Here is a 27,286-nt window from a genome sequence, read left to right as displayed (position 1 = left end):
AAACCCTTATCCGCACCCCGATGATGCATAGGACACTGCATCATATAAACGCAATGTTATCTCGATGGTAACACATGAAGGAAAGGAGATCAGCTCTCCGCTTCAGTACCAGTCCAGGTTAATATTGAATAAATATTAGAGTGAAAAAAACACTACTTTTTATTTGACCCTCCTCTGGGAATCGGACCCGGGACCTCCAGAACGTTGGCCGAGCGTGCTGACCATTAAACTGTAGAGGTGGACATATTTGTATTATATTTGTATTTGTATATTTATTATATCGTAGTCATACAGGAGATAGTGACTAAGTGCATTGTTTTACAAAAACGTGATCATTGACTATTTGATATCTTACTAGCTTAATATTGCCCTGAAAAACATCCCAAAGGATTTTAAACTTGGAAGTATAATATATTGACTCGTTAAAAATGACTAACTGCATTGATGTTTATTTTTTTGCCAAGCAAAAGTGAGTTAAATGGCCCTCCTGAGTATTTTACGTTTTGGTAGTTGGTCACTTTCTCCTGTACGACTACGATATATGTATTAATTTTGTAATTTATTTGACAGGCGCCGTGGCGTAGTTAGGTAGACGCTGCGATTGCGAAACTGGCGTCACGGGTTCGAATCTCGTCTATTGCAATATTGATTGAAGAAAGATTTATTTTCACTTGGTCTAAGTGTAGTTGATGTATTTTTTACATTTACCTTCCCTATTCTTACTATCGTACCTGCAGAGAAGCCTCTAAAAGTATAGGCTTTGCGAATCATTCCTTTTTAAAAATAGAAAAATATAAAATAGACGTATCAATTTATTGCTTTTTTTTTTTAAAACCTTGATACAAAAAATGTATATTTATTATCACTAAAGTACTAACTTTTCGCGGAAACAAAATTGGTTTAATGTGCCTTGTTTTTCTCGTTTCTCTTTTAAGTATTTTTGTAACTTCAATTTTTGTAATATTAAATTAAACGATGTAAATTATCAATAATTATAAATTTCTATTGTCTAACTAATTGAAAAAACAAACGATTTTTTTTGCACAGCTCGGAAGGAATCCCTAACTTATTGTCCAAAATACATCTGATCTGATCCGACGGATCCGGTATTTCTCGCTAGAGTACCGAAAGCCAATATATGTATAGGATTTTGATAAGCAAAGGGTAAAAAAAGTTTTTTTCATTTTACTTTGTAATGGTATTTTAACAAAATATCACTCTTAGTTTCATTATTGATTTTTAAAATAAATATTTTCGCCGATAGCCGATATTTCAAGCAAGGTCGTTATTGTTTACTATGAGTTTATCTTTATTAACTGTTTTTAGCATCCAGGATGTACGATCCTAGTTTACACTATTTGTTAGGATACAACTTAAAAGTACCCACGCAAATATTTTATACCTTTGCAGATGTGTACGAAATAATAAAAAGTTAATATTTATCTTCTCAACATTTACATGTTATAAACAATGAGAAACGTTGATAATATATAGAAATATTTATTTTCATTCTACCTTGGTGCCATTGGTGCACGGTGACATAAGGAATGAATGCAAGGCTGAGATAAGCATTATCGATCAAATTAAGAAAGGTGTGTTGAGATGTTTTGGCCATGTGAATCGAATGAGTGAAGAAAGAAAATGAAAAAATATGAGGTGAATGTAGTTGGAAATGTAGTGATCAAGAGTCGAAAAAATCGGCGGATATATCATATATCGCTCATTCCATTCAACGTCATATATCAAAAATCGACAACTTTCACCTGTGCATGTTTTCGGAATGCCTAGAAAATGTACTGTATCTCAGCAAAAGCGGCATATTTTTAACTTAATATTTACCCGCTACAGGGCACAAAGTGTTTTTTTTGCATTTTGAAGAAAAGGTATTGTTTAATTATTTTTTTAAATATGCTAAATATTTTTCAAATGGAGAAACAACATTTAGGTTTTACCTAAAAAGATCTGTTGCACAGTAAAAAGTTCAATAAGTGGCTTGATATTTATTTTTAATGCATTGTATTCTATTTTTAAACGATCTCCTGAATTTTTTTTTTATATATGACGTTGTTGAAAGGAGTGAGCGAAATGAGGAGATACATGAATGCGGTAGATGTGAAGATTGTTTGCAAAGACAGATTGGTGTGGCGTTATATTATTTCTGCCTACCCCTGCTGAAAGCGGCATAGTGGTTAGTTAGTTTAGTTGATTCCATCATTAACAAAATAATTAGGAAAATAAAATAAATACTTTATTGTCATTTAATGATACCGTTCCGCTCAGAAATCATTTGGCATTGATGAAACGGGTCGTGAGATTTCTCAGAGCCCACGAATTCATGTAAATTATTTTTCTCGTTTGAACCAAGACGACTACAGACTTAACTCTGCATAATAAGGTACAACGAGTAATGGAGCCAACGTTAAAGGTGATTCACGGATGAATGCGAATGATCCACGAACCTTCAGATTCACGGATGAACGCGGCTGATGAATGGTGAAAGGTTGGCTTTTCTCATTTACCGCCATAACTTAAAAACTATTCAGTCAACTTAAGGCCTAGTATTCGTTAAATAGCAACTTAATTTTCTTTAAACTCAGGTAACATTTGACGTAATCGTTTTTTTTTAAACACCGTTTTTGTATTGAAAAAATAAGTTATTCTTCGAAATAAATATGTGCTTTTAAATATGTGGATTGGAACCCACTCTACCACAATTTGATATCTATATCTAATAATGAGCCGCTAAGGCTCACAGAAATAATATGAAATTGAAATATTTGTGTAAATAATAAAAACAATTTTTTTTTAAATTTAAAAAAAATAACATTGAAAATTAAGGATCTTAAAAAATCAATACAAACAAACGAAAATCTAATGTGTATTCTAAAAAAGCTGAGGTTTTAAAACTAGTTTCGGGCAGGTCAATATGGATTTCGAACTTACTTACACATTGAAAATTACTACTACTGTAAAGTATTGTAAAGTAATTGAATGAATTTTACTCAAGATAAAAAAAATATATTCTAAATGATAAAAAAAGTCTTTGGAAGAATTATTTGTTTGATATTTTCATCTCTCAAGTTGAAATGATCACCTCAATTAAAAATATAAGAATGAAGCTAAGATTGTACGTCGGGACAGGTGAGGGTGGCGTCCCATCTTCTCTGCCTACCCCTGCAGATAAATGGAATAAATATTTATTTTTATTTTAACAAAGAGTATATTTCTGTTTTTATTATTTACAAAAATACTTTAATTTCTTACTATTCCTGTAAGCCTAAGGCGGCTCATTTTTAAAATATAGGTATTAAATTGTGGTAAAGTGGGTTCAAACCCAGAAACTCTGATTCAAGAGTCCGCGACACTAACCACGTGACCACAACCCGACACATTAATATGAAGACTTTAATTAGCAAAAAATAACTCGTTATTGCGGTGATTTATTTACAAAGGTCTATATATGTATATCCAACGAAATGATAATAATATAGTTATCTCGGATGCTAAAAGTCGGCGATTAATAAAGTTCAGTACATGATGTTGATAAATGTGATTGGATCGGTGTTTCAATAGTGTATAATTTAGTTTTATCGTTTTCGCTGTACTTGGAAAATCTAATATCAGGAATGAAACCATTTTATCGTCCAGCAAACATAATAAAAATGTAGCTTCGCAATTATTCATTCACTGTTATTTTATCGAATTCTTTACATAAAGAGTCTATATTGGTAAACAATTATTTTCCTTTATTTTTATTTTATTTTTATAAATATTTATTAGTTGCTTTAGAAAATTCTCCTTAACAATGTATGTACAAGGATTTATATATCTTAAAAATGATAGTAGGATGTGGGTAGTTAAAAATAAATTAATAAGATTGGTCCCTAAAAAATAATACAATAGACACAAAAAAGAAAGATTTAAAAAGGTGACAAAAATTTATGAGGCAAAGATCTATCAGATTTAGGGGTATCTTATTTAGAATGTATGACAAGACGAATAAGACAAATAAATGAGCTATGTGATAAATCTTGAATAATATAAGATATTGAATCCTAGCTTTATGACAATTTGAAAAAACATATTCTTTTTCGATTGAAATATTAACTATTTAAAAAGTGTATATTTTCAGGTAATGAGGGGTGAAAATGAAAAAGCCTTATTTATATAAATAATATTTTCCGGTTGCCAGAAACATTTTTTTCTTAGTGAACAATAAAGACGATTTCCACAAACAAATTTCAGCGTTTATGAAGTAAAATATTAAGGGACTATTCGCAAACACACAATTCAGTAAACGATCGTCCGCACTAGGGGCCAGACGTGCCTCCACGTATATTTTTTATCGAGAAACATATATTGTATTGGCATATTAAAAAATATATATATATGTATTTTTTTCAACTCAAAAAATTATAAAAACATTTCTCAAACTTCAAAATTTTTGTGTCGGGTTGTGGTCCCGTGGTTAGTGTCGCGGACTCTTAAGTCAGAGTTTCTCGGTTCGAACCCACTCTACCACAATTTGATACCTACTCCTAATAACGAGCCGCTAAGGCTCACAGAAATATTATGAAATTGAAATATTTGTGTAAATAATAAAAAAACACAAATACTTACATATTTATTTCGAATGAATTCTTATTTTTAATACAAAAACGATATTTTAAGCGAAAAATTCACTAAAATCAAACTTTACCTGGGTGTAAAAAAAATTACGTTATAGACTATCAATTTTCTCGACTTAAGGAGGTCATAATATACCACATGCATTAGTATTGCAACCTAACCTCTATATTTTTTTTAAAAAACGCGATAATGACGAATTGAAGACATGCATAATAAACATCGTTTTTCCATTACACAACGAAAGGATATCCCATGCTTTGACACGAACAAATTTACTATTGAGTAAAAACATAAACGACATAAGTGATGTTTTCTATTGTGATCGTGAAGGAGGCTCGCGTTCATAGTCTACGTCAACATAAAGGTCTAGATACACATGCTACATTTAAGCAAATGGGCATGTTACATTTGAGCAAGTACTACTTATTAGCATGTGTGCACGTTCCTTGCTAGAAATGAGCATGCTCAAAAATCGACAGCCGTTCGATTTTCGGGCATGCTACTTGCAGCGTGAGTTGAAGGGGGGGTGCTTTAAGCATGTTGCTCACTCCTTTCAACAACGTCACATCAAAAAACTTTATTTTTCAGGAGATAGTTTTTAAAGTTTAAAAATATAATGAAATGTATTAAAAATAAAATCAAACCACTTATTTAACTTTTGACTGTGCCACAGATCTTTTTAGGTAAAAAACCTGAATGTTTATTCTCCATTTGAAAAATATTTAGTACATTTAAAAAAATTATTAAACAATACCATTTCTTTAAAATGCAAAAACAACACTTTCTGCCCTGTAGCCGGTAAGTTAAAAATATACCGCTTCTGCTAAAATATAGTACATTTTCTGGGTTTTCCGAAAACATGCACAACTGAAAATTGACAATTTTTGATTTATGACGTTCTTGAAAGGAGTGAGCGATGTGTGAACAGGTTTCCTTATTATGCCTATATAAGCATTCTCATTAATAGCATGTGTATCTGCATAACTCTCCTTATCATTCTTCCTTCACATTGTGTAATACCACTTTAATAAACACTAATTCGTGACTACCGGTTTCGGAATAATCATTCAATCGGTAGTCACGAATCAATGTTTAGTAGAGTGGTATTACACAATGTGAACGATGAATGATAAGGAGAGTGTTATATTACCATACCACAAAGTTAACAATGCCTTTGATATACAAAATATGTGTGTTTGCACCTTAAGTAATGGAATGTGAATAAAAGCCATGAGTGTCTCTTTGTTGAAAATAACAAGTTTACATAAAAGGTAAATAATTGTATTTGATGACGGGAAAATGTTAATTTACTCTGTTAATGTGTTGGTTGTGCCATGCGCTTGTATTTCGACATCTTGCATTCGTGTTTTTCTTGACATCTTCTCGAGAAAATGTGTTTAGAAATACTTTAAAGATTAACTGTGTTTTAATGGAGATTTTTCCTCCAAACTAAAACAGACCTTGGCGTTTGAATGACCCCTGATGAAATATTGGACTAATAGGATGGACCTACTAATACGTAGGCATAAGTATTTCATGAATTAATTTACTTGTTTTGGTTCATGATCTTGCAGAATCGAAACAGAGCATGACGCCATCTTTGTCACTTTGTGTAGTTTTTAAGTAAAGCTTTTCAGAGTTGGCTAATAGTTTTTTAACGGTTTGTTTTTCGGGATAAATAAATCTCGGTATTCAATGCAATATAATATAATGCATCATTACTTGTTCATTAGATGAAACTCGTGGAAATCATTTACAATTTATGCAGATTGGATATTGATTTGTAGTTAAATAAAAGATTTTTAACTACTACTACTACTGCAACTATCATCACGACGTTTTTCTGCAGGGGTATGAGGGTAGGCAGAGAGGATGGAATGCCACTTTTCTATCTTGACATACAAATTTATCACATCTATACATCTAGTTATACATGCCCTCTGATTACGTAGACTTTTGATATCATCAGATTTTAGTTTCTGATTGATCTGGTCGTGCCAGGGCTTTTTCAGCCGTCTTCGTTCTGTTCTCCCGTTCACATTCGTCAAATATACTAAGTCATTATCTCGTTATGCATTCGCTCCACATGTCCATACCACTTTAGAGAACTTTTCTTAATATTTTCAATTATCTCTAATTCATTTTTTTCTCCCTTTGAGTAGTTAGGGAGTAAAAAACATTTTATTGATATCTCAACATGTTGTTTGGTAAATTTTATTGCTTGTAATTTTTATTAAGTAAAATATATATTTTTTAAATAGCAAAACATCGCTAACGCACGCATTTGCATAATTTACGCATGAATTTACTGCAACGAGTTATTTTCGGAATCATGTTGTGAAATAATTACATGCCGTAAGTGTTTATGAACCAATGATAATTTATTATATTTGCATTTCTCAAATTAATTAACATATTTTAGACATTATGGCTGCCAACGACATATGACGCTGATTTTGCTTATAAAAATAGACAAGAAAAGAGAGGATAATAAATCATTATCTTTTGTTGTCTCTCGCTTATTATTATGTCCACGTTTTGCAGCTTCGCGTCCGATCAGCTAGGAGACGAACCAGCATCATTATTTTAGCTCTGATCTATTGATGTCCAGCTCTATCTGTCTGACCTTCCAATCTCATTCATCTATCGTTTGGTAGTCTTTTTATCGTATGAACTTCGTAATTCTTTTTATACATTCGTAGAATTCAATTCCACTTTTACCAAGTGAAACTTTCCAGTATTCATCTTGGATTGGATTGAATTCTCGATTTGTCTCCGTCACTTGCAGACAAATCAAGAATTCAATCCCACTTCAACCGAGTGTTTCCAGTGAGGATTGGTTTTAGATCCAAAAAATATATGATATTCTATCTTTTCTGTGAAACTTACAAATTTGTGGAATTGTGTAATTGGCTTTATTTTTATTACTGTAACTATTTTTTTATTTTATACTTTTTAAAATGTAAAGCTGTACTATTTCCAAGCAAATAAAAAGACATGTGCAAAAATAATTATAAAAAAAAATCAAGAGATCATTTTGTCAGAGCCATTATATAATATGTACACTGTATATCAGCGCAGGTAATTCTAGCTGCATTGCTTGATCGATCACGCGTTTACAGTCTCTGCATTTTGTATCTTATCCAAGAGTCGATCTCGTGTTTGCAGTCTCTTCACTTATTCAAGAGTCGATCTCCTGTTTGCAGTCTCTGCATCTTATTCAAGAGTCGATCTCGTGTTAGCAGTATCTACATCTTGCAGCATATTTAAGAAACCCCTTCCATCTGCACTCCTTTTATTTGTCTTGAATACACTTGCAGCCTAATGACTGTTATCATGTTGTCCCCAGACGGTCCTTTCCTGCTACGCTTTCTGCGCACCAAGAAGTTCTCGGTGCCGCAGGCGTGCGCCATGCTGGAGAAGTACCTGACGGTGCGCGAGCTGTACCCGCAGTGGTTCCAGAAGCTGGACATCGCGGACCCGAGCCTGGAGGCCATCGTGGACAGCGGCTACCTCGTGCCGCTGCTCAAGCGGGACGCCAACAACAGGCAGATCATCCTCTCCTGCGCGGGTAACGAGATACTCTTACCTCCTCATTATTCCTGCGATCCTGGTATGCCCGGACTACTCCTATTACTAATACTAGTATATTTTAGAAGTACCTTCTAAAGATGTTTTAGACCACACTCAGATAGTGTAGACTCTACGATCTTTTTTAAAATTGACTCTCCGATCGATCGCAGAAATCAGCAAAAATCTACATATATTGACATCTCAATACAGATGAGGAAGAATATGAAAGTCTTGGTATTAACAAGGGTTATGGCCTTTAAAAATTCACTATACCTTCCACGATTCTAGAAAAATTGAGTAGTGTGGTTGTCAATCATGGGTAGAATGGTGAATGTTGATCATCTAACCAGCCTATAATGGGTCATAAGCCCTGTAAAAATACCCAGACTTATGAAAATCGAGAAAGGACGAAGAGGTTAGAATATGGATTCTTCCTCGTCTATCTATTACTCTTGAGTAAAATGATCACTTAACCAGCCTACTACAAGTCAAAAACCCTGTAAATACCTAAATTTCCATATATTCTTCTTCGTCCAGACTATTTTATTTCTTCTTTATGTTTTATTTATTTTAGGTCTTCGTTTACTAAATAATTTTAAAGTCATTAATTGATTCGGCAGTCACTTTGTAGTAAAATCTATCAATTTGAAATTAATGTTTTACTTAGTAAATACCACTTTTTTTTTTTTTTTTTTTTCTTTATTTAAAATTCTTTTGCATTACATAAATTCAAAAACAAAAAATATTTATAAAAAATAAAAATAAATACAAAAAAAGATCCCACAAAGGCATGGCCTGTGTGTGGGTATACAAAATAAATAGTCATAGTACAGGGTATAAGGGTATAGGTTTCTAAGTATTATTAGTTAATACAAAATACAAAAAACTTAAATTAAATACAAAAAAAAAATAAAAATAAAAATACTTGACTCTCAGTGAGCAATTTTTTATTTTATTTTTTTTTTAATTAAAACTTAAACATAAAAAAGATGACAAAGTAAAAAAGTAAAAAGCTAGCGATCATGTTCTAAATGAAAAAGGAACTTAAATCTGTCTCTTTTATAAATAATCTAAGCAAATTTTTTAATTTACACGAACTTAGGGAATTAACATCTAACAAATAGTCTTTGTGGAATAAGTTGAACAGTTTTGGAGCTATGAAAAATGAGTGTCTTTGCGCAAGTCTGGATTTACAAAAAGGGATTTCTAATAAATTATTAATTCGTTGGCTAGATCTATTATTATTTTTAGGAAATAAATGTTGGCGCAAATAAACATATTTTAGACACTGTTGGCAATAGATTTCTCGTAGCTCCAAAAGTTCGGCTTCCTGAAATAATTGGTTGGAAGGAAAAGTAGAATTTTTTTAAGCATGATTTTAATAATAAGTTTTTGGACTGTTTCTAAAGGCTTTAAATGAATATTGAATGCTCCCCCCCATCCAATTATTCCATAACAAAGAGAAGACTGTACAAGTGCATGATAGACCATTTTGTTGGTGTTAGGATGGACATAACTAGACAAACGTTTAAAAATATATGTCAGATACCTAAGTTTGTTCACAATTTTTTCTATGTGCTGGTTCCATTTGAGTTGACAATCTATTGTTAGACCCAAATATTTTGTCGACTTTTCAGATTTCATTTTTACACAGTTATTACATATGTCGAGGTTACAATTTTTGTTATGAAACATGATGTTAAGATTCGATGAAGGGGCTGACGAGTAAGAATTGTAAAAAGGTATGAATAAAGTTTTTTCACAATTAAGAGAAAGGAGGTTCCGATCTAGCCACTCTTTGATTACTGTTATACATTTGTTGGCTTTGCTGGCTGTCTCTTCCCAGGATTTACCTTGTACAATTATTGCGGTATCATCAGCGTAGGAGAACAGTTTACCAGGTACATCGATATTACAAAGATTGTTAATATAAATTAGAAACAATAAAGGACCGAGCACTGTTCCTTGTGGAACTCCGTGTATCACAGTGTTAGCCTTACTTATAGTTGGTCCAATCTTGGTGCTTTGAAGTCGATTTACTAAGTAATTTTCAAAAAACAATAGACAATCATTTTTAATACCAATTTTACAAAGTTTTTTTAGTAAAATTCCATGGTTAACTGTGTCAAATGCTTTTTTAAGATCTAAAAATATTGTAAGGCATTTCTTATTTGAGTCTAAACTAGAGTAAATGCATTTTGTAAGGTTGTAAATTGCATCTTCTGCGCTATAACTAGATCGGAAACCAAATTGGTTATGAGATAGAAGATCGGAAGATTCCAGAAAAAATATCATTTGGTTTTTAATACATTTTTCTAGGATTTTAGCTAGTTGCGAGATTAAAGTAATTGGTCGGTAATTATCAGTTTTACTTGAGGACCCAGCTTTGTGAATTGGTACTAGATTACATATCTTGAATTGGTTAGGAAATATCCCTTTTGCGAGACATTCATTAAAAATATAAAGTAAAGGTGGTATTATAAATATCTTAATAGACTTAATTGTTGTACTGCTTAATTCATCTGGCCCATTAGCAGTGTTAATATTAAGTTCGTCAATATATTTTGATATTTCAGCTTCTGTTATACGCTTAAAGTGAGAAAGTTCAAAATTAGGATTCAGATGGCTTTGTGTGAGAATGCGAGGAGAATGTGAAGAATCATTTAAACGTGTTTTAAGGGAAGGATTATTATCTATGAGCGTTGATGCAATGTTGGTGAAAAAATCATTGAAATTGTTTGCTATTTCTTCTCTATCAGTAATAATAATGTTATCATCAGTTACTAGCTTTTGCGGAAAAATATGTTCACTTTGTTTCCTATTTGTAATCTCATTAATCACTTTCCATGTTTTTTTACAATCTGAGTTCGAATTTAGTAATTGATTTGAATAGTAATCTTTCTTGCATTTTTTTATTAGAATATTTACAAAATTACGGTAAATGATATATTCTTTACGTTTGTTTTCATTAATAGGCTTGTGATTAGTCAAACAAAAACTTTCATGATTTTTATACATTTTATATAGTTTATTTCTATGTTGAATACAAATTATTAGTCCACGGGTTATCCAAGGTTTAATTTTTTTGTGTTTACTTTTTGGTATTGGTATTAGTTGGCTACTGTTCTCAATGTGTTTATTCAATGTTTCGTAAAAAATGTTAAGAGAAAGGTTAGGATCGTGTTGTAAAAACACGGAATTCCACGTTTCATATTGTAGAGAATCAGTTAATGTTTGATAATTAATTTTAAATTTTTTTATTTGTTGGTCGTTAGATATAGATGGGTTTTTAGACTTAAACATTTTATGGCAGTAAAAAGTAGGATAGTGGTCAGTTAAGTCGATTTTGAGTATAGCAGATTTTGGGAGATAGGATTGGTTAGTTTTTAGAAATACATGATCAATGCATGAGTTAGTGAGTATGTTTGGCCGGGTAGAGGTGTTTATATATGATAAATAGCCTGCTGTGTATAGAAGATTTAGGTACTCATTAGCTAACGGATTTAAAATAGAATTCAAAATATTTATATTGATATCTCCAGCAATAAAAGAAAAATCAATATTTTTTTTATTAACCTCCTCTATTATCAATTTCAATTCAGAAATAAAAGATTTTATATCTAGTGAAGGAGAGCGGTATATGGCAATTATTAAATATGTTTTTTCATTCATAGTGAAACTTATGCTTATTGAGTTTGAGTAGTTTGAATCTAATGCAGTTATATTAATATTAGAAATAGAATGAGTATTATAGAATATGGAAATACCACTATTTCTTAAAATCTACTGTGACACGTGTTTCGATGCATTCCGCATCGAAACATGTGTCACAGTAGATTTTAAGAAATATGAAACACCGTACGGTGTTTGAAAATGATGCAGAATGCATCGAAACACGTGACACAATAGATTTTAAGAAATAGTGGTATTTACTAAGTAAAACATTAATTATTTTAAAGTCGTTATAAGTGTGACTTATAACAACTTTAAGACTTCCATATTCTTCTTCATCTATGTTGAGATGTCAAAGTGAAAAATAAATCCCGAGTGGAAAATACCAGATTTGTGAACAAGGATTTGGACACACCCATAAATTGTTTATATTATAGGTTAACATTAAGCTAAGGAAAGGAATACACTCCTACAGAAAAACCAGGATGAGCCATCCTTCAGGGCACCCGCCCAGGCCTCGAGAGCGCAGGATTAATCACCCAGTCTCTTTAAAAAACTAGATTACGATACCAACAACATTTAGTTCGACGTTTGGTGATGCGTGCCTTAAGGCAGAGTTTTCTTTAGTTGTCGGTCGTTTGTGGTGACAGAGACGTTGTTGTTTCAGGGCGATTCGACCCTTACAAGTTCACGTCGGAGCAGATGGCGCGCGCGCACTCGCTCGTCTGCGAGTCCCTCATGGACGACCAGCTGAATCAGGTGTACGGGTACACTTACATCAACGACGAGAGCGGCCTGCTCATGGGCCACGTCAGTCTCTGGTCGCTGGCAGACATCAAGGCCATCATGGGATGCATACAGGTATTTTTAAATATATATATTTTTATTTAATCAAATACATAATTGCAAATTAAAATAATGGTCAGCTGGAGTGTCCCTTAGAGACAAAATAAAGATAATAATTTACAACTAATAAATACCCACCTCCGACTCCATAGTGTAATAGTCAGCACACTCGGCTACCGTTCTGGAGGTCCCGGGTTCGATTCCCAGGGGGGTCAAATAAAAATAGGTGATTTTTCACTCTAATATTTATTCCATATTACCCTGGACTAGTACCTGAAGTGGAGGGCTGATCAACCTTCCTTCTTGTATTTAACGATCAAGATAACACTGCTTCTATAGGATGCAGTACCCTATGCACCATTGGGTGCGGATAAGGGTTGGAAGAAGAACACATAATTGCAAATTAAAATAATGGTCAGCTGGAGTGTCCCTTGGAGACAAATTAAAGATAATAATTTACAACTAATAAATACACGAGTACCTAAACGATTTTTCTAAAAGTCGGTTATCAAATATGTTTGCAATCACTCAACATCCCTGATCCCTTTTGACTGTGACTGCTAATCAATACAAAAAATAAAGCCACTTGAGATCTACCCAAGCTCTTTTGCCTAACGGCCAAAATATTTGGAATTATGTTATGTAGATAGTGTTTTAGTATTAATCAGTCTTGAAAAAGAAGCGGTGAGCTTCGAAACATTATAACTAAGTTATAATAAAATATTTATAGTTATTTTGAAAAAAAGTTATAAAATATAAAATTAATTAAGTAGTTTGAATTATAAAATGGAAAATCAAAAAGTTATTGCTTCAAATATAAATTATATAAAATAAAGAGTTCACGCATTCGTGGAAGCCTGGGTGTAGCAGGCATCAATAGTAAGGTAGAGGAAGGCCAATTGAGATGGTATGGGGTACATAGAGCGCAGAGAACCTGATCATATTGTGAACCATTGTAAACCAGGCAATTGCCATAGATTTTCCTCGAAAGGCATCTAGAGGAAGACCAAAGAATTCATGGATGCTGCAGAAAGATAACATGATTCGAAGGCATGACCTAGGTGACGTTGCCCATGATAGAAGGACCTACAACCTGAGGACGAGGAGAGCTGACCCGAACAGTCATCAAAGACGATAAGTTGGGATGAAGCCAATAATTCTTACATAAGAAGAATACAATAATGTGCCTTTACTTAATTTTCCCGTACCGAGAGCACATTTTCCAATACTTATTTATAAAACTACATATACGAAAAAAAAATTGTTTGTCACATGTAATCAAATACGATATGGCGATCTATTTTAGATCTACCCAACTCCATTATCCATTTATGACTAGCTCTTTTATATTTAGTTTATATTTTTAATGATTTTATGGATAATGGAAGCAGATTGTACAACTTTGCATAACAATCAAAAATATTTTGACCAAAAGAAACATGTGTTAGAATTCCGTAAACCAAACTTTTTTGGCTACAATATACTGCTTCAATGTAACTCAATCAAACGACGAAAAAATTTTGATTAAGGTTGGAGTTCTGTATGTGACGTTTTGTATACGTATAACAATGTACTGAATCAAAATTTGATGAATAAAGAAAACGGCACTTCCCGGTATCCGGTAATGCAGTCACCTTTTAAGCACAATCGACATAATTACATCCACTCCGAGAACACTCAACTCGTCTGCACAGCTTATCCTAATGTACGGTGGCCCGTAATATCCATACTATTTTTCCATTTTTTAATTTAAAAAAATATTTGGCAATCACCAAAGTTTAGAAAGCTCTGAAGTTTTAGTTTAAAGTTGGCATCGAAAATCGTCACGTCCAAGATAACATGACATAAGGGTGACCGCTCTTTACCAACTTACGACACACTTTCGATTGTGAATCGTAGTTTCACTTCCAACTTTATATGAACGATTCTGATACCTCGAAAACATACAATGCAGTAAACGATCGGCTACGCGAAAAACCAGACGTTTTTTCGCGCACATTTAAAAAAAATGTATTAAAAATATATTTATATATTTTGTTAACTCCTTACCTTTTAATAACTGTTTTCTTTTCAAAACTATGTATTTATTTCGAAGAAAAACTATTTTTCAATACAAAAACGGTGTTTTAAGCAAAAAATTCAATTACGTTAAATGTTACCCGAGTTTAAAGAAAATTAAGTTGCGGGCTATCGAAATGGGTCAATTTTGGCCGGAGAAATGGAAACCAAACAGAAAATAACAGTAATTTGAACTCAAATCTGGATTTGATTTCAACGGATCGAATTGAGTTTTTAAACAGGCACAGTATGATGACAACTGATATTGCGTTTTGTATTTTTCGGAACAACTATTTACATAGATATTAAACACTAGAGTTTTTTGGCACCGTGTAGGGCCTGTAGGCGAGCAACATGCACGACTTTGCCTTGAAACCGGTCTATCCACTTTCCCTTTGGAATCAGCTGCTGCTGTACGTACTGACTACTAACTGTACAATATACTGCTCCCAGTCTGACGGTGGTCATCACTCAATTATTTTGTAGCTTAACAAACCTATATCAACTGCATAAAGCGAATCATAGACGCCTGACTGCGTAATTGGCGTCGCTAGTTCGATTCCGTTTATTCCGATAGAAATCCAAGGAAGCAATTTATCAATTGGTCTGGAATATACAAGTACTGGAGAAAAATGACATGATCCCTAAAAACTTGGGTGATTAAATTAATAGGAATTTAAAAAAATAGTTTAATGTGAATCACTTAATTGAATATCAAGCTTTGTTTTGAGTTTAGGAGTTCTTATAAACAGTTTATTTCTGGGTTATTAACCATATTTTCCAGTTTATTATTACGATTCTCTTCATACCATATTGTATGCTATATTGCTTTATATTGTTTTATTTGCGTTTGAAATACCTATATAAAAATTTAAATATTTGTGTGTGTTATACAAAAACAAATATTTATTTTAGCATGAAAAAAAAGTTATTAAAAATAACATATTTCTAAGTCATGACCATCTACAAGCTACATGGAGTACAATTACAAATACTATGTTACAGGAAGGAAATAAAAATAATGACATTTCTATTTTTCCGTATTTTTTAAAAGGAAATAATAACGGATAAATTTTCTTGAAGAAATCTTTTTTCAATCAAGGAGAAGGAACAGAAATTGTTAGGGTAACATTTAGGTAAATTCATTTACATGACACGAATAAATTACCACCCTTGAAAATTAGCTCATGACTTATTTAATTGTTAACCAAATTTTTATTGATATTTTATTTTCACATGTGATATTTTTTTCCATACTGACTATCTAATAGTCATAGCACTATTATATAGCAATATTGTTTTCCATGGCACTTTTTAATATCCTCAGATTGCTCACTTGTGACAGATTATCACTTCACTTCAAACCCTTATCCGATAGTGCATAGGGCACTGCACCATATAAACGCAGTATTATCTTAATGGTTAACACATGAAGAAAAGGCGATCAGCCCTCCGCTTTAGGTACCAGTCCAAGGTAATATTGAATAAATATTAGAGCGAAAAAATCACCTATATTTATTTGACCCCCCGCTGGGAATCGAACTCAGGACCTCCAGTACGGTAGCCAAGCGTGCTAACCATAACAATACGGAGGCGGACCTTATAGGTAGGTAGGACCTTAATTAAAGAATTATATTTTCCGGGGTCCTTAAAGTCTAAAATTGATTGAAAAACTTTTGGTACTTATTCTTCTATATTGTGAACTTTACATCCATGGGATGGTTTGCTAATATTTGCACACGAGGACGGCGAACGTTGCATCATTGGGGAAACTTATTCAGGATATACCACACACTGCCGTTTACCAATAATAGCAAATCGTATCATTATACTATACACTGATTGCAAAATGTTATCGATTTGATGAAATCCAATAATCATCCTCGTACACTAGCGAGTTAATGGCGTATATTTCGAAACAGCCATGCCAGCTCTAAACAGGCATAAAATACACATTTATGCATTAAATTAATGATATTTATACGTTTCGTAATCTGGGAATACTTATCTTAGCTAGTTATCGGTGAATAAAATTAAGTCAATATTGGCAGATGAATAAAAAAATCCAAGAAAATAGATTCATTTTGTAAAATATAAAAACATCAAAATTATTATCTACTGTTGACAGTCGTTTTATTTATTTCTTAAGCTCTACATGGCTGTTTTATTTATTTATGATTAAACATTAAATTGTGATCTTTTATTTTTTAGTATGTTTAGGGGTTATTATGGCATGTAGCCTCTAAAGCATTTCATTATATCGATACCATGGTACCCTGAGAATGGGCTTTGTTGATTGGGGCCCAAATGAATAATGAAAGTTATCTGCATTTGAATTTAAAATATATCTTTCTTTTATTTATTTTTAATTAAAATAATTCGGTAAACGGACAGAGATATCGAGGAAGTCTTGAATAGAGTAAATTATTTTGTAATACGTATTTTTCATTATATTACATTCGTATTTTTAGTATATGAAGTCAAATACTTTAAAAATAAAATGTGTGGCTGAATGAGGGTTCCTCGGGAATTTATAACAGCCCATTTTTAGCGGGATAAATAATAATAATAATAATAAATATGGATAAATTATGTAGCGCCATTTTCGTAAAAAAACTACCTCAAAGGCGCTTCTCAATTCAGGATAAGGATATTCCTCAATTCGGTATCTGAATGGCCAGGGAATCATAAGAAATTAAATGACAAGTGAATAATAGATGAATTGGTAGTGTTATAATGTCTGAGAGGTTTGTTCAACTTTGTTTCCAATCTCAGTTAAAATGATACCTTACCACAAAGAAGAACTTCAAGTTCTCGTAACTTGAACGGTGTTGCAACACGAGGTTAGCAGTAAATGGAGAATAGAGCGTGGACTAACTCCAGTAGTTTGTGTACGGCCATGCGAAGTTATCGACCTAAACTCGACTCTTGAATGCATTTTGTCTAAACGATTGAGTTGTTCATAGCAGTAATGCTGGCTGTCGAAAAATATGTATTTAAAAACTAAATGTGTAAAAATTGCAATTCAATTGTAAAAACTAAATTGTGCTATTTTTTTACGATTTTAAAGCAGCCAGAGCCACAAAGCATATCGCGAAAAGTAGTCTTTAAAAACGGCTCTACACAAGTCAAACAAAATATTTTTTGTCTGAGACTCCAGATAATTTAATAATTCTAAACTTTCTACTTTTTATTACATTTATGTAAAATATATGGGTGGAAAATTGTATTATTGTTATTCATTTAAAAAGCAGAAAATTAAAAAAAAAACTTTTCTTTTATTTAAACTCATATAATTTAATTCATATTTCTTATTAAATTAAATTTCATATTCAACTAATAAAATAATTATATTTAACGATTTTTAAAGACAGTACATATTGTTTCGTTAATTTAATTTGAAAAAAACGAAATCGTATCACTTTGAATAGATGCGTTTATATTTTGAATATTGAAAGCATTGATTTTGTGGATCATAGTGATATATTATTTTGAGAAATAAAAAAACTTTGTTTTTTGATCTACTCACAATGTGAATGGATCAAAAAACAAAGTCTTTTTATTTCTCAAAATAATAGATTCGTTTATGTTTCAATACATGAATTGATACACAATTATATATGAATTGTTACACTATAAATATGTTTCTAAGTGTCAATGAAATGATCACTTTTGTCCAAATTAACCCAAAGACGTCAACTTTAGACCTTCGTAATAATGTTTTCATGGCTAATACTTATTTGAATAGACAAAGGTACCTATAAATAATTGGTAAAGCGGATTATCATACTAAATGATATTTCATCCGAAGTTAGGAAAGTGGTTCGGAGCGGCCTTGCCCCCAAATCGAGACGCAAACTCTTCAAATGACTAATTTATTCATCCGTGTACTAGTTATACTTTACTGCTGTTTCTCTTCTCTTCCAAACTTGTCTCGTGTCCACTTTTTATTAGTTATCTTATTAAATCTATTTCAACAGACCACTTGAAGACCTTCTGAAGAAAAACACTATTGGGAAAGAAAATGTTCTATTTCAATTCTTAAACTTTTTGGGAATTTCCTTTCGTATTGAATAAAATTACGTTTGGGTACGTTATACAAATTTGGAGCGATTTATTTCGCAATAGTGTTACATAGATTGCCTACATGTAGGAGTTATCTCATGTGATCGTACGTGATACGCGCGGGTTTTCTTCACCATTCCGCGCTAACCCGTATGACCTACGCGCACGAGAAAAAATATTTAATGCGTACCGGATACACTTACAAATTTTTGTCAGGTTTCATACCTGACAACATTTTGTGACAGTAAACGTTGTGATTCTTTTGCTTGTTTATAAAAAATATGCCTGAAAATAACCCGAGAGTAGGGTGGTTAAATATTTACTTTTATACATTTTTATGAATGAAATTGGTATTTTTTTGTTGATATTTTAATTCTAATTTTTTTAATTTTATTTTATTAGAAGGAAAAACAACAGTTTCAATACATGAAAAATCAGAATACAAAAAAAATCATGAATACCAATTAGTTTTTCACATTTATACATAGGAAAAGTAAGAGAGAAAAAATCTATATAAAACAAGAGATATGAGATAAGGATGGGATAAAGAGAAAAGGAGATGACAGTGATAGGAAAAGAAGAAAAGGAGACGACTGGGAATATAATTAACCTTTTCGGTTTTTAAAATTTCGAATAATTTTACTTTAAAGTTAGAAAGATTGGAGTAAAACATGTCAAGGTGGTTACAATATTCATTGAATTTCCCACAACTTCAATATATAAAAGAATTTTTCAATTAGTTATTTGATGGTGCTGAATTATAAAAAAGATGACTTTGTATAGTGAATCTAATTGGACAGTGAAGAGGTATCTGCTCAAGAAGATTAGCTCTCAGTTATACTGTTTATAACATTATACAAAAAACATAAATCTGATATATTCCTACGTTTACTAAGTGAAGATAATTTATGGAAGGCTGAAGATTCTTCGTAAGAGTTGAAACTTAAATGAAGCTTACCATCCAACATTTTTAGAAATTTATTTTGAATACGATCAAGTTGAGCTATATATATAGCGTACTGAGGGTTCCAAACGACTGAGGCGAATTTGAGGTGACTACGAACATGAGCATTATATAAAGTTACAAGAGAGGATGTATTTTTAAATGGTTTAGTGGTTCGAAAAATAAAACCTAAGTTTCTGTAGGCCTTATTAACGCAGGCTTCAATATGTGAAGAAAATAAAAGTTTCTCGTCCATTATGACACCAAGGTCTTTTAATTCAGTTTTCCTGGTCAGCCGACTATTGTTAATATCCGACTATGATATTGAAACTTGTTTCCCTGTTTTAGAACTCCACCCCCATGCGACACAAGGAGACCCATTTCCTGAACATCCCCTCATACGCCAACCAGCTGGTCGTATTCGCAGTGTCTATACTCAGTGACAAACTGAAGAGTCGGATCATGGTATTACTTTTACTACATAAATGACAACATTATATCATCATTTATTTATTATTATTCTAAGTTGATATTTATTTTTAGGATATTATTCAGTTTTGTTTCAATACTTATAGCCATATTTTAAAAATCAACATGAATTAGTTTTTGAAAAATATCCTAGAGTTTATAGAAATAGACCACTCAATACTATTTTTTATAGCTCCACAAGACGGTAGACGAACTAAAGGAGAAGATTGACCCCTCCATTCTCCCCAAGGAGTACGGCGGAGAGGTGCCCATTGCCGACATGATCGCCGCCCTGAAGAAGAGACTCCGCGACTGCCGGGAGGCCATCCTAGCTCTCGACGAGATGTCCATCGACGTCGACAGCAACATCAAGCTGGACAGCGACATGAAGGACGAGCTCGGCACCGGCGTCATCGGCAGTTTCCGCAAACTGCAGGTGGACTAATAGACCTGTTCAACGTGTGCTGTGCTCTCAAAGGCCTCTCTAACTAGGGCTGTATCTTCTTCTTCCTGGCTCCATTCCAACTTGTCGTATTGTAGACTGTTGGGGTCAGCTCTCCTCGTCCTCAGGTTGTAGGATTTACACATACAACCTTGGACGAACTTGTTTCCTCTGCTTCACTATGCTTGCCCCTGGAATCCCGCAAGCTGGCCCTGACACATTGTCAGTCTCCGGATCACCGAGAGAAGAATACCTAATGCATCATAATGTCTTCTATTTCTCACTGATTTTCTGGCCATTATAGGCCTAAACATATATCAATGTAATAGTGTTTATGATCAAGTCCCTGGTGTATTTTTAATGTTAACTTCTTGTTTAATTAACTTATCGCTATTGATGAAACCATCACATTTTAATTTCTTATAGTGTAATTTATAAAAATATTTTATCAGGTTAATTGGGAACGACCAAAAAGTTTTAACTTCAATACAATTTTTGTTATTGGAGGGTCCAATTAAAGAAATATCTGGATCTATCTTTAAAGATGGTAGAATCGGCTTGACTCCTTTTTTAGTATATGTATTTTTATAAATTACTATTATAACTACTGTGGTGAAAAAAAGTAACTAACGTTATACTTATTACTTTAAAAAATCACCTAGAATTACGGATATGAAATTAGATTTTTTTTAAAATTGCTACATCCAATTGTGTTCTACAAATATGTGTGCGAAAGGTTAATTGTTATTATGACTTCATCGTTGTAGATCTGCAATCCTCTGTCACGTTATACATAGTTTCTTTTTACTATATTAGCGATTATTTAAAACCTCATATGCCAAATGTCTAGTTCTGAACCTAATGACAATTGAAGACTTTGGGACATGTCACAAAGCCCTCTTTTTAACAGAAGACAGTAAAAACCAAATATCTTTGTTGACGTATTACGTAGTGTAGAATATTTTTCACACCTGATTTGAGGCATTACGCATTTTTAAATACTTGTATGGCGAGGCGAGATGGTTAATTATCTCTAAAATATTTTTTTTATTCTTAATTCTATATTTTCATTTTTTTGTGTTTATGTTTTGTCTATTTAAAAATGTTATTGCTGTAATAACTAACTACCATTTGGTATTCAATAAAAAGGAAATATGGATCGTAAAAAATAATCACTTTGTTGGGAAAATTTGCTATAGGACAGATTAATACTTTTTTTCTACTGTTATGTGTAATCATAGTAGATAAGGATCCAAATTACAAAATATTGGAAATCTGTTTTCAGCTTTTGTTCTTCAGATTAAAAAAAATATATTGATTTATTTTTTCGATATGAAGTTGCAGATCTACAATAATAATCTATAAATCATTAAGCTTTGTTAATAATAATTAGATCGGGTAAAACTATCTAATTACCGTTTTTGTGTTACTTTTGTGCACTTAGATATATTTAATCTTAATATTGGGACATTGTCTCTATTTTTTTAATAAATCTTTGTAGTTAATGTATTTTTTAATAATGTTATTAGCGTTTTTCTCATTAGCTGTAAGTAGAACATATTTTAATTAATTAATAATAATATATAAAGTGGCATTTTTTGGTACTTTAGTGGTTGGCTCTTATATAAATATATTTAGTTAGAAAGATTTTATCAATAATGATTTGCACCTTCTAGATTCTTATTAATATGATAAGAATTAAAAAAAATATTACACAAAAACATATTGCTACAGGATACATTTTTTTTCTTTTTTTGTATATTCTTCTTCATACTTAGTCGTTATTTGTACAATTATATACAGATTATGGTGTGTATCTAATTTGTCATTTTCATAACTTGTGGCATTCCAGACATCCAAAATCTGTTAACCATTCAATCTTTTACTGACACAAATATACTTACATGTTTCACATTTCTGTGCCGTGATAGTGACCATCTAAAATGTTCATGTTTTGTACTTAGCATTTTACCAGCGTGGTAAAATGCAAAGTACAAAACACGTAAGGTTTATGACAGTGTCAATATTGAAACATGCAGAGACATCTCTTGGGGTAATTATAATGTACCAAGATGAAAATTTTTACCAAAAAAAAATTTGCAGCAGTTAAATATAATAATTACCTACCTACCGGCGGTCAAAAGTTTAAATGAAATCTGAAACTATTGAAATTTGGGTTTAGGTGCAGTAAAATATGTTACAATTTTGTGTACCTTAGATGGCAAGTATCACTGAAACTAATATTTTTTTAAAAAACTGGATTTTAAAAGACAAAAAACAAAGTTAATTCCAAATGTATTTTTTTAAAGTTTAAATATGCACTATAAATTTCTTTGTAGGCTTAAATATTACACTCTCTATGCTAAGTAAATTTCAAACATGCTTATTTTTAAATAAATTGATTAAAAATGACTTAGCACATATAGGTATATAAATTCTTCATATTGTACTTCACAATTCCAGCCCGAAAAATGCATGTATAATATTCATGTAAAATTCTTTGTCAAAACAATGTGATAATTAGAGGAATATAATGTTAGTGGGATTGACTTTAGAATTAAATAAATAATGGATTAAATTACTAATGTATTTTATTTAAGTTATAAATCTATTATCCGATGACAGGTCGTAAGCCCTGTAAATGCCTCCCATATTCCCTTCTCAAAATTGTCTTTGTATCAATTTTTTGATATAGTCTCATTTACTTTTTGATCAGCACATAGTTAATTTCCTAAAATATATTAAAATATTAGCTGAATCTCTGGTTTTCTCTAACTAACCATCATGCCTGCACACATTTTCCGCCTCTTCCACATTCATATCCGCCGATTATTCTGACTCCTAACCTCTCCACGCCACGCTGTGTGTGTGTGTGTGTGTGTGTGTGTGTGTGTGTGTGTGTGTGTGTGTGTGTCTGTGTGTGTTTATAACAAATTGAAATAAAACAATTGAATATTCAGCTAAAGAATAAGTTTATTATAATATTTTTGACAGTCGACATCATTTTCTTATTCCTTATACATATTATATAAAACAAAAATAGAACAAAAATAATTTACATGTTATTTGTAAGGCGCTCGTTTTACACAATTTCGGAAAATAATTTCTACAGAAGATTTGCAATGATGCGAATACAGCTCCAAAACGCTACGAAATAAAACTATTGAATTGCTTCTTCAAATTGTACATGCAAATCAATTACAACAATATAATACAAACAAAGTTTATTTCTCTGGACGCTGCCTCAACAAAAACAAAATGATATTTAAAAAAAAAATGTTTATGCAATAAAAACCATTTATAAAAATATGTAATATTGACCACACATTCAGTTGTTATGATTTTACATCAAGAGATCCGTATATATTTCAATACCAATTATACAAATATTTTAATAATTCATCTACTATGTAACCACATTTTAAATGATGATGAACATCACATTCAAATACGCAGTGATTATCATGGATACAAGTCAATTAATAAAATCAAAGAGGATTCTTCAAATATAATACAGCAAAAAAAAATAGAGAGAAATTTTAGATGTCGCAAAAAAAGGAGATTATAATAAATTTTGACAGATTTTTGTTAAATATTTTTCAATAATATTTACTCCTTTGAGTAAATATTATACACCAGGAAAGCTGGGTTCCAAAGTGTTAAGAATGAATAAAAAATATTTGACGTAAAACTTAACTAAATACAACTTATCTCTGTCTAGGAGTGCAAAACACCAAATATAAATGGGGCATATTTGAGAAGTTTTATAGTCACCAAACACATAAACATACTCGTTAGTTATATGTAATTTAAGTATACCCTATGCTTATCATAAATATTACAAAACACGCTTTCTTTCCCTAATCTTCAGCCTTAGCACTCCACAGCGAGTGTCACCCACCCACTCCTTAAGCACTCCACTGCGAGTGCCACCGATCCACTCCCTCAGGACTCGACAGCGAGTGTCACCGGCCACTCGATGCCACCGATCCACTCACAACAAGCATTCCTTCAGAATAAACAAAACTGCCATTGTTGTAACATCTCATTAAAAACAAGCAAATCTCATTAAAACTGAGATAAACTCATGGGTAATTAATTAATTGATAGGTTGTGATTTTTTCACGACTGATTTTTGTTTGGTCGCGCAGTTTACTTATTTTTTTTTAAATATAAATATGACATATGACACGGTATTTAACACCAGAACCTCAAAAATGAATAACTGTTTTGCCATTTATATTTGTTTCTTCAGATTTTATAAATATATTCAAGTTTTTTTTTTTAAAAGGGAAAAATTAATTTCTGAGGGTCATTCATTAAGGGAAATTGCAATATTTTAAGTTCACTATTTGTCACAGTGTGGCACAACATTCTCATTGTGTTAGAATGATGGAAGGATGATTAAAAAAAATATCAATGAGTTTAACACATTGATCTGTGTAATTATTGGTAGAATATATTTCATTAATCATTTAATTTTAAAAAGTCTGATAAAAAATAATTTAAACGGGCAGTGTCAATTTAGAAGAAAAAAGCCCACAATTTAGGGAGCAATATTTGGTTTAAACTTATAAATAATTAGACTTCGTGATGTGCAAGGAGTGGATGGTGTAACAAATGTGGAACTCTCAAGTCTATATTAAGTATAGTTCTTCTCTCTCTCTCGCTTCCACGCCGTGTTCAGCCATTACAAACTAATTGAGAAACTTAAAACGGTTCTAAGACAATTGTAGCAAAACCGGTCGAGGTATCTATGCCGAAAATTATTCCTAAGGCAATGTCAAAGTTTTGAATGATCACCAATGAGACAAAATAGTTTAGGTACAAAGCGTTAGTGAAATCTTCGTATTTCCTATACATTATTTAGTTTTCAAAACATTCCATCGCCGCTTCAATTTGGTAAACGAAGAAAAGAGTTTTGCGGAATCGAAAGACGGGCGGTCTGTCCGAGGATTCAAAGTGGGAAGGAGGAAAAATAAATATCTGGGAAAAAAGCGAATCTATAATATAAACGGCGCATCGCCGTTCCGAAAGTGCCATTTTCCGCAAAATAGGAATCCTTTTTTATCGTTTCATTAGTCGGTTATCGGCATCACTGACTAGTTGTCCTAATACAACCGAAAAATATATTTTTAATGCACTTTCTTTCGAGCCCCGTTAAGTCGAAAAATACTAAACACATGTCACAACACAAGATGGGGCCATTGTTCCGAATCGGGGCAAATACTGCACCGTTCGAGTGTTTCACTTTTCCTGGCGGGGGGGAAATACATGGGTTGCGGTGATTCCGGGAGTTCACTCCTCAATATCCACCATCTGTCGCTTGATGGGCGGACCCGACTCCAGGGCCTCGGATTCCGCGCTGTCGGTGAGCCCGGGCAGCTGGATCTGTGTCTCCGATGCTTCGGACGGCTGCAAACAAAAAGATGTTTTCAAACACAAATGAATTTAGAAGATTATCTCGCATATGTCTGTTATCATATTGTTTGCGGGAAACGTTTAAAAGCGTCTTTTACATACTGTTGGTAGAGAGAAGAAGACGCTTATAAGTGTTCTATTTTGGTAGAGCGGGAGAGACGCCTAAAAACATACAGATTGGAATTGGGTTTGCGGTTACTTGTAATTAGTATGCTACCCTAATTAGTATACCAATTAGGGTCGGGGTTATAGAATATAATGTAACGGTATATTGGAAAAAAGAAAACATTTAAAGAGAATCAATTTACGATATTGGGAGAATAGCACAATTTTGGTATTTTTTAAGAAGGTGTACTTCAAATTTGCTAGCTTTAAAATAACTTATGTTACGGTTGATATCTTATTTTTTCTCACTAAACACAAGTGACTATATAAAGTTGGCAAAATGAAGTTACACTTTTTTCAAACATGCAATGACATGATATGCAAAATAAAAGAGAATAAATTACATCCTTTAAAGTTATTTTAACATTTCTTAAGTCTTTACAAACTGCCAAATGACATACGATTTATGTTTATCATAAGTTTATCGCAGTGGTAATATCCATGTATTATTCATTTAAATGTTACTTGGTAAATAACCACTACATACTTCTTAAAATCTATTGTCACACGTGTTTCGATGCATTGCGCATCATTTCCAAACACTGTAATGAAAATGATGCGGATGATATTTGAAAATGATGCAAACTGCATTGAAACATGTGTCATAGAAGATTTTTTTTAAATAGCTGTATTTACCAAGTGAAATTTTAATTTAAAATACATTTCTTTTGACAAGACGGGCAAATTAAAGAAATAAAAAAGGGAAACAACAACACAAACACGACAAAGTAAATAAAATAATGATATATACATAAAATACCTGCGCATCAATGCTCCGGGACCTTTCCAGGTGCTGCTTGGAAGAGAAATACCAAACATGACACGGTGAACAACTTAGTGGAGATGTGTAACAAGCATAAACCAGCTCGCTAATACGAATGTAAATCGTGCAGTGGGTCTTCAGATTAGGGAATCCTTCAGATTATCGAGTGTTTTGAGAAAAAACTAATTTTGGTTTATGAAAATGCTATTTCTTTTACTTTTTTATTAAGGTACTGGATAAA

General features: G+C 32.3%; 2 protein-coding genes across 3 annotated transcripts in view; one reads left to right on the top strand and one right to left on the bottom strand.

Moving 5' to 3' along the window:
* Window positions 1-21,735, top strand: part of LOC148313340 (clavesin-1-like) — a 43,826-nt gene extending 22,091 nt beyond the window's left edge. Inside the window, exons 3-6 of the mRNA XM_088264355.1 lie at window positions 7,979-8,200; window positions 12,542-12,735; window positions 20,135-20,251; window positions 20,448-21,735. Coding sequence (XP_088120481.1) covers window positions 7,979-8,200; window positions 12,542-12,735; window positions 20,135-20,251; window positions 20,448-20,699 — 785 coding nt within the window. The 3' untranslated portion in view covers window positions 20,700-21,735. The remainder of the gene's footprint in view (window positions 1-7,978; window positions 8,201-12,541; window positions 12,736-20,134; window positions 20,252-20,447) is intronic.
* A 1,915-nt stretch (window positions 21,736-23,650) lies between these two features.
* Window positions 23,651-27,286, bottom strand: part of LOC148313339 (sister chromatid cohesion protein PDS5 homolog B-like) — a 33,072-nt gene continuing 29,436 nt past the window's right edge. For both annotated transcript variants that reach the window (XM_088264167.1, XM_088264160.1), the window contains exon 22: window positions 23,651-26,111. In XM_088264167.1, coding sequence (XP_088120293.1) covers window positions 25,995-26,111 — 117 coding nt within the window. In that variant the 3' untranslated portion in view covers window positions 23,651-25,994. The remainder of the gene's footprint in view (window positions 26,112-27,286) is intronic.

This window comes from Brachycentrus maculatus, unplaced genomic scaffold (assembly GCF_059751285.1).
Source record: "Brachycentrus maculatus isolate JH-2025_06_01 unplaced genomic scaffold, ASM5975128v1 h1tg000015l, whole genome shotgun sequence".
Lineage (NCBI taxonomy): Eukaryota > Metazoa > Arthropoda > Insecta > Trichoptera > Brachycentridae > Brachycentrus > Brachycentrus maculatus.
The sequence above is the reverse complement of the archived record's forward strand: the minus strand, read 5'-3'. Positions and strand labels throughout refer to the sequence as shown.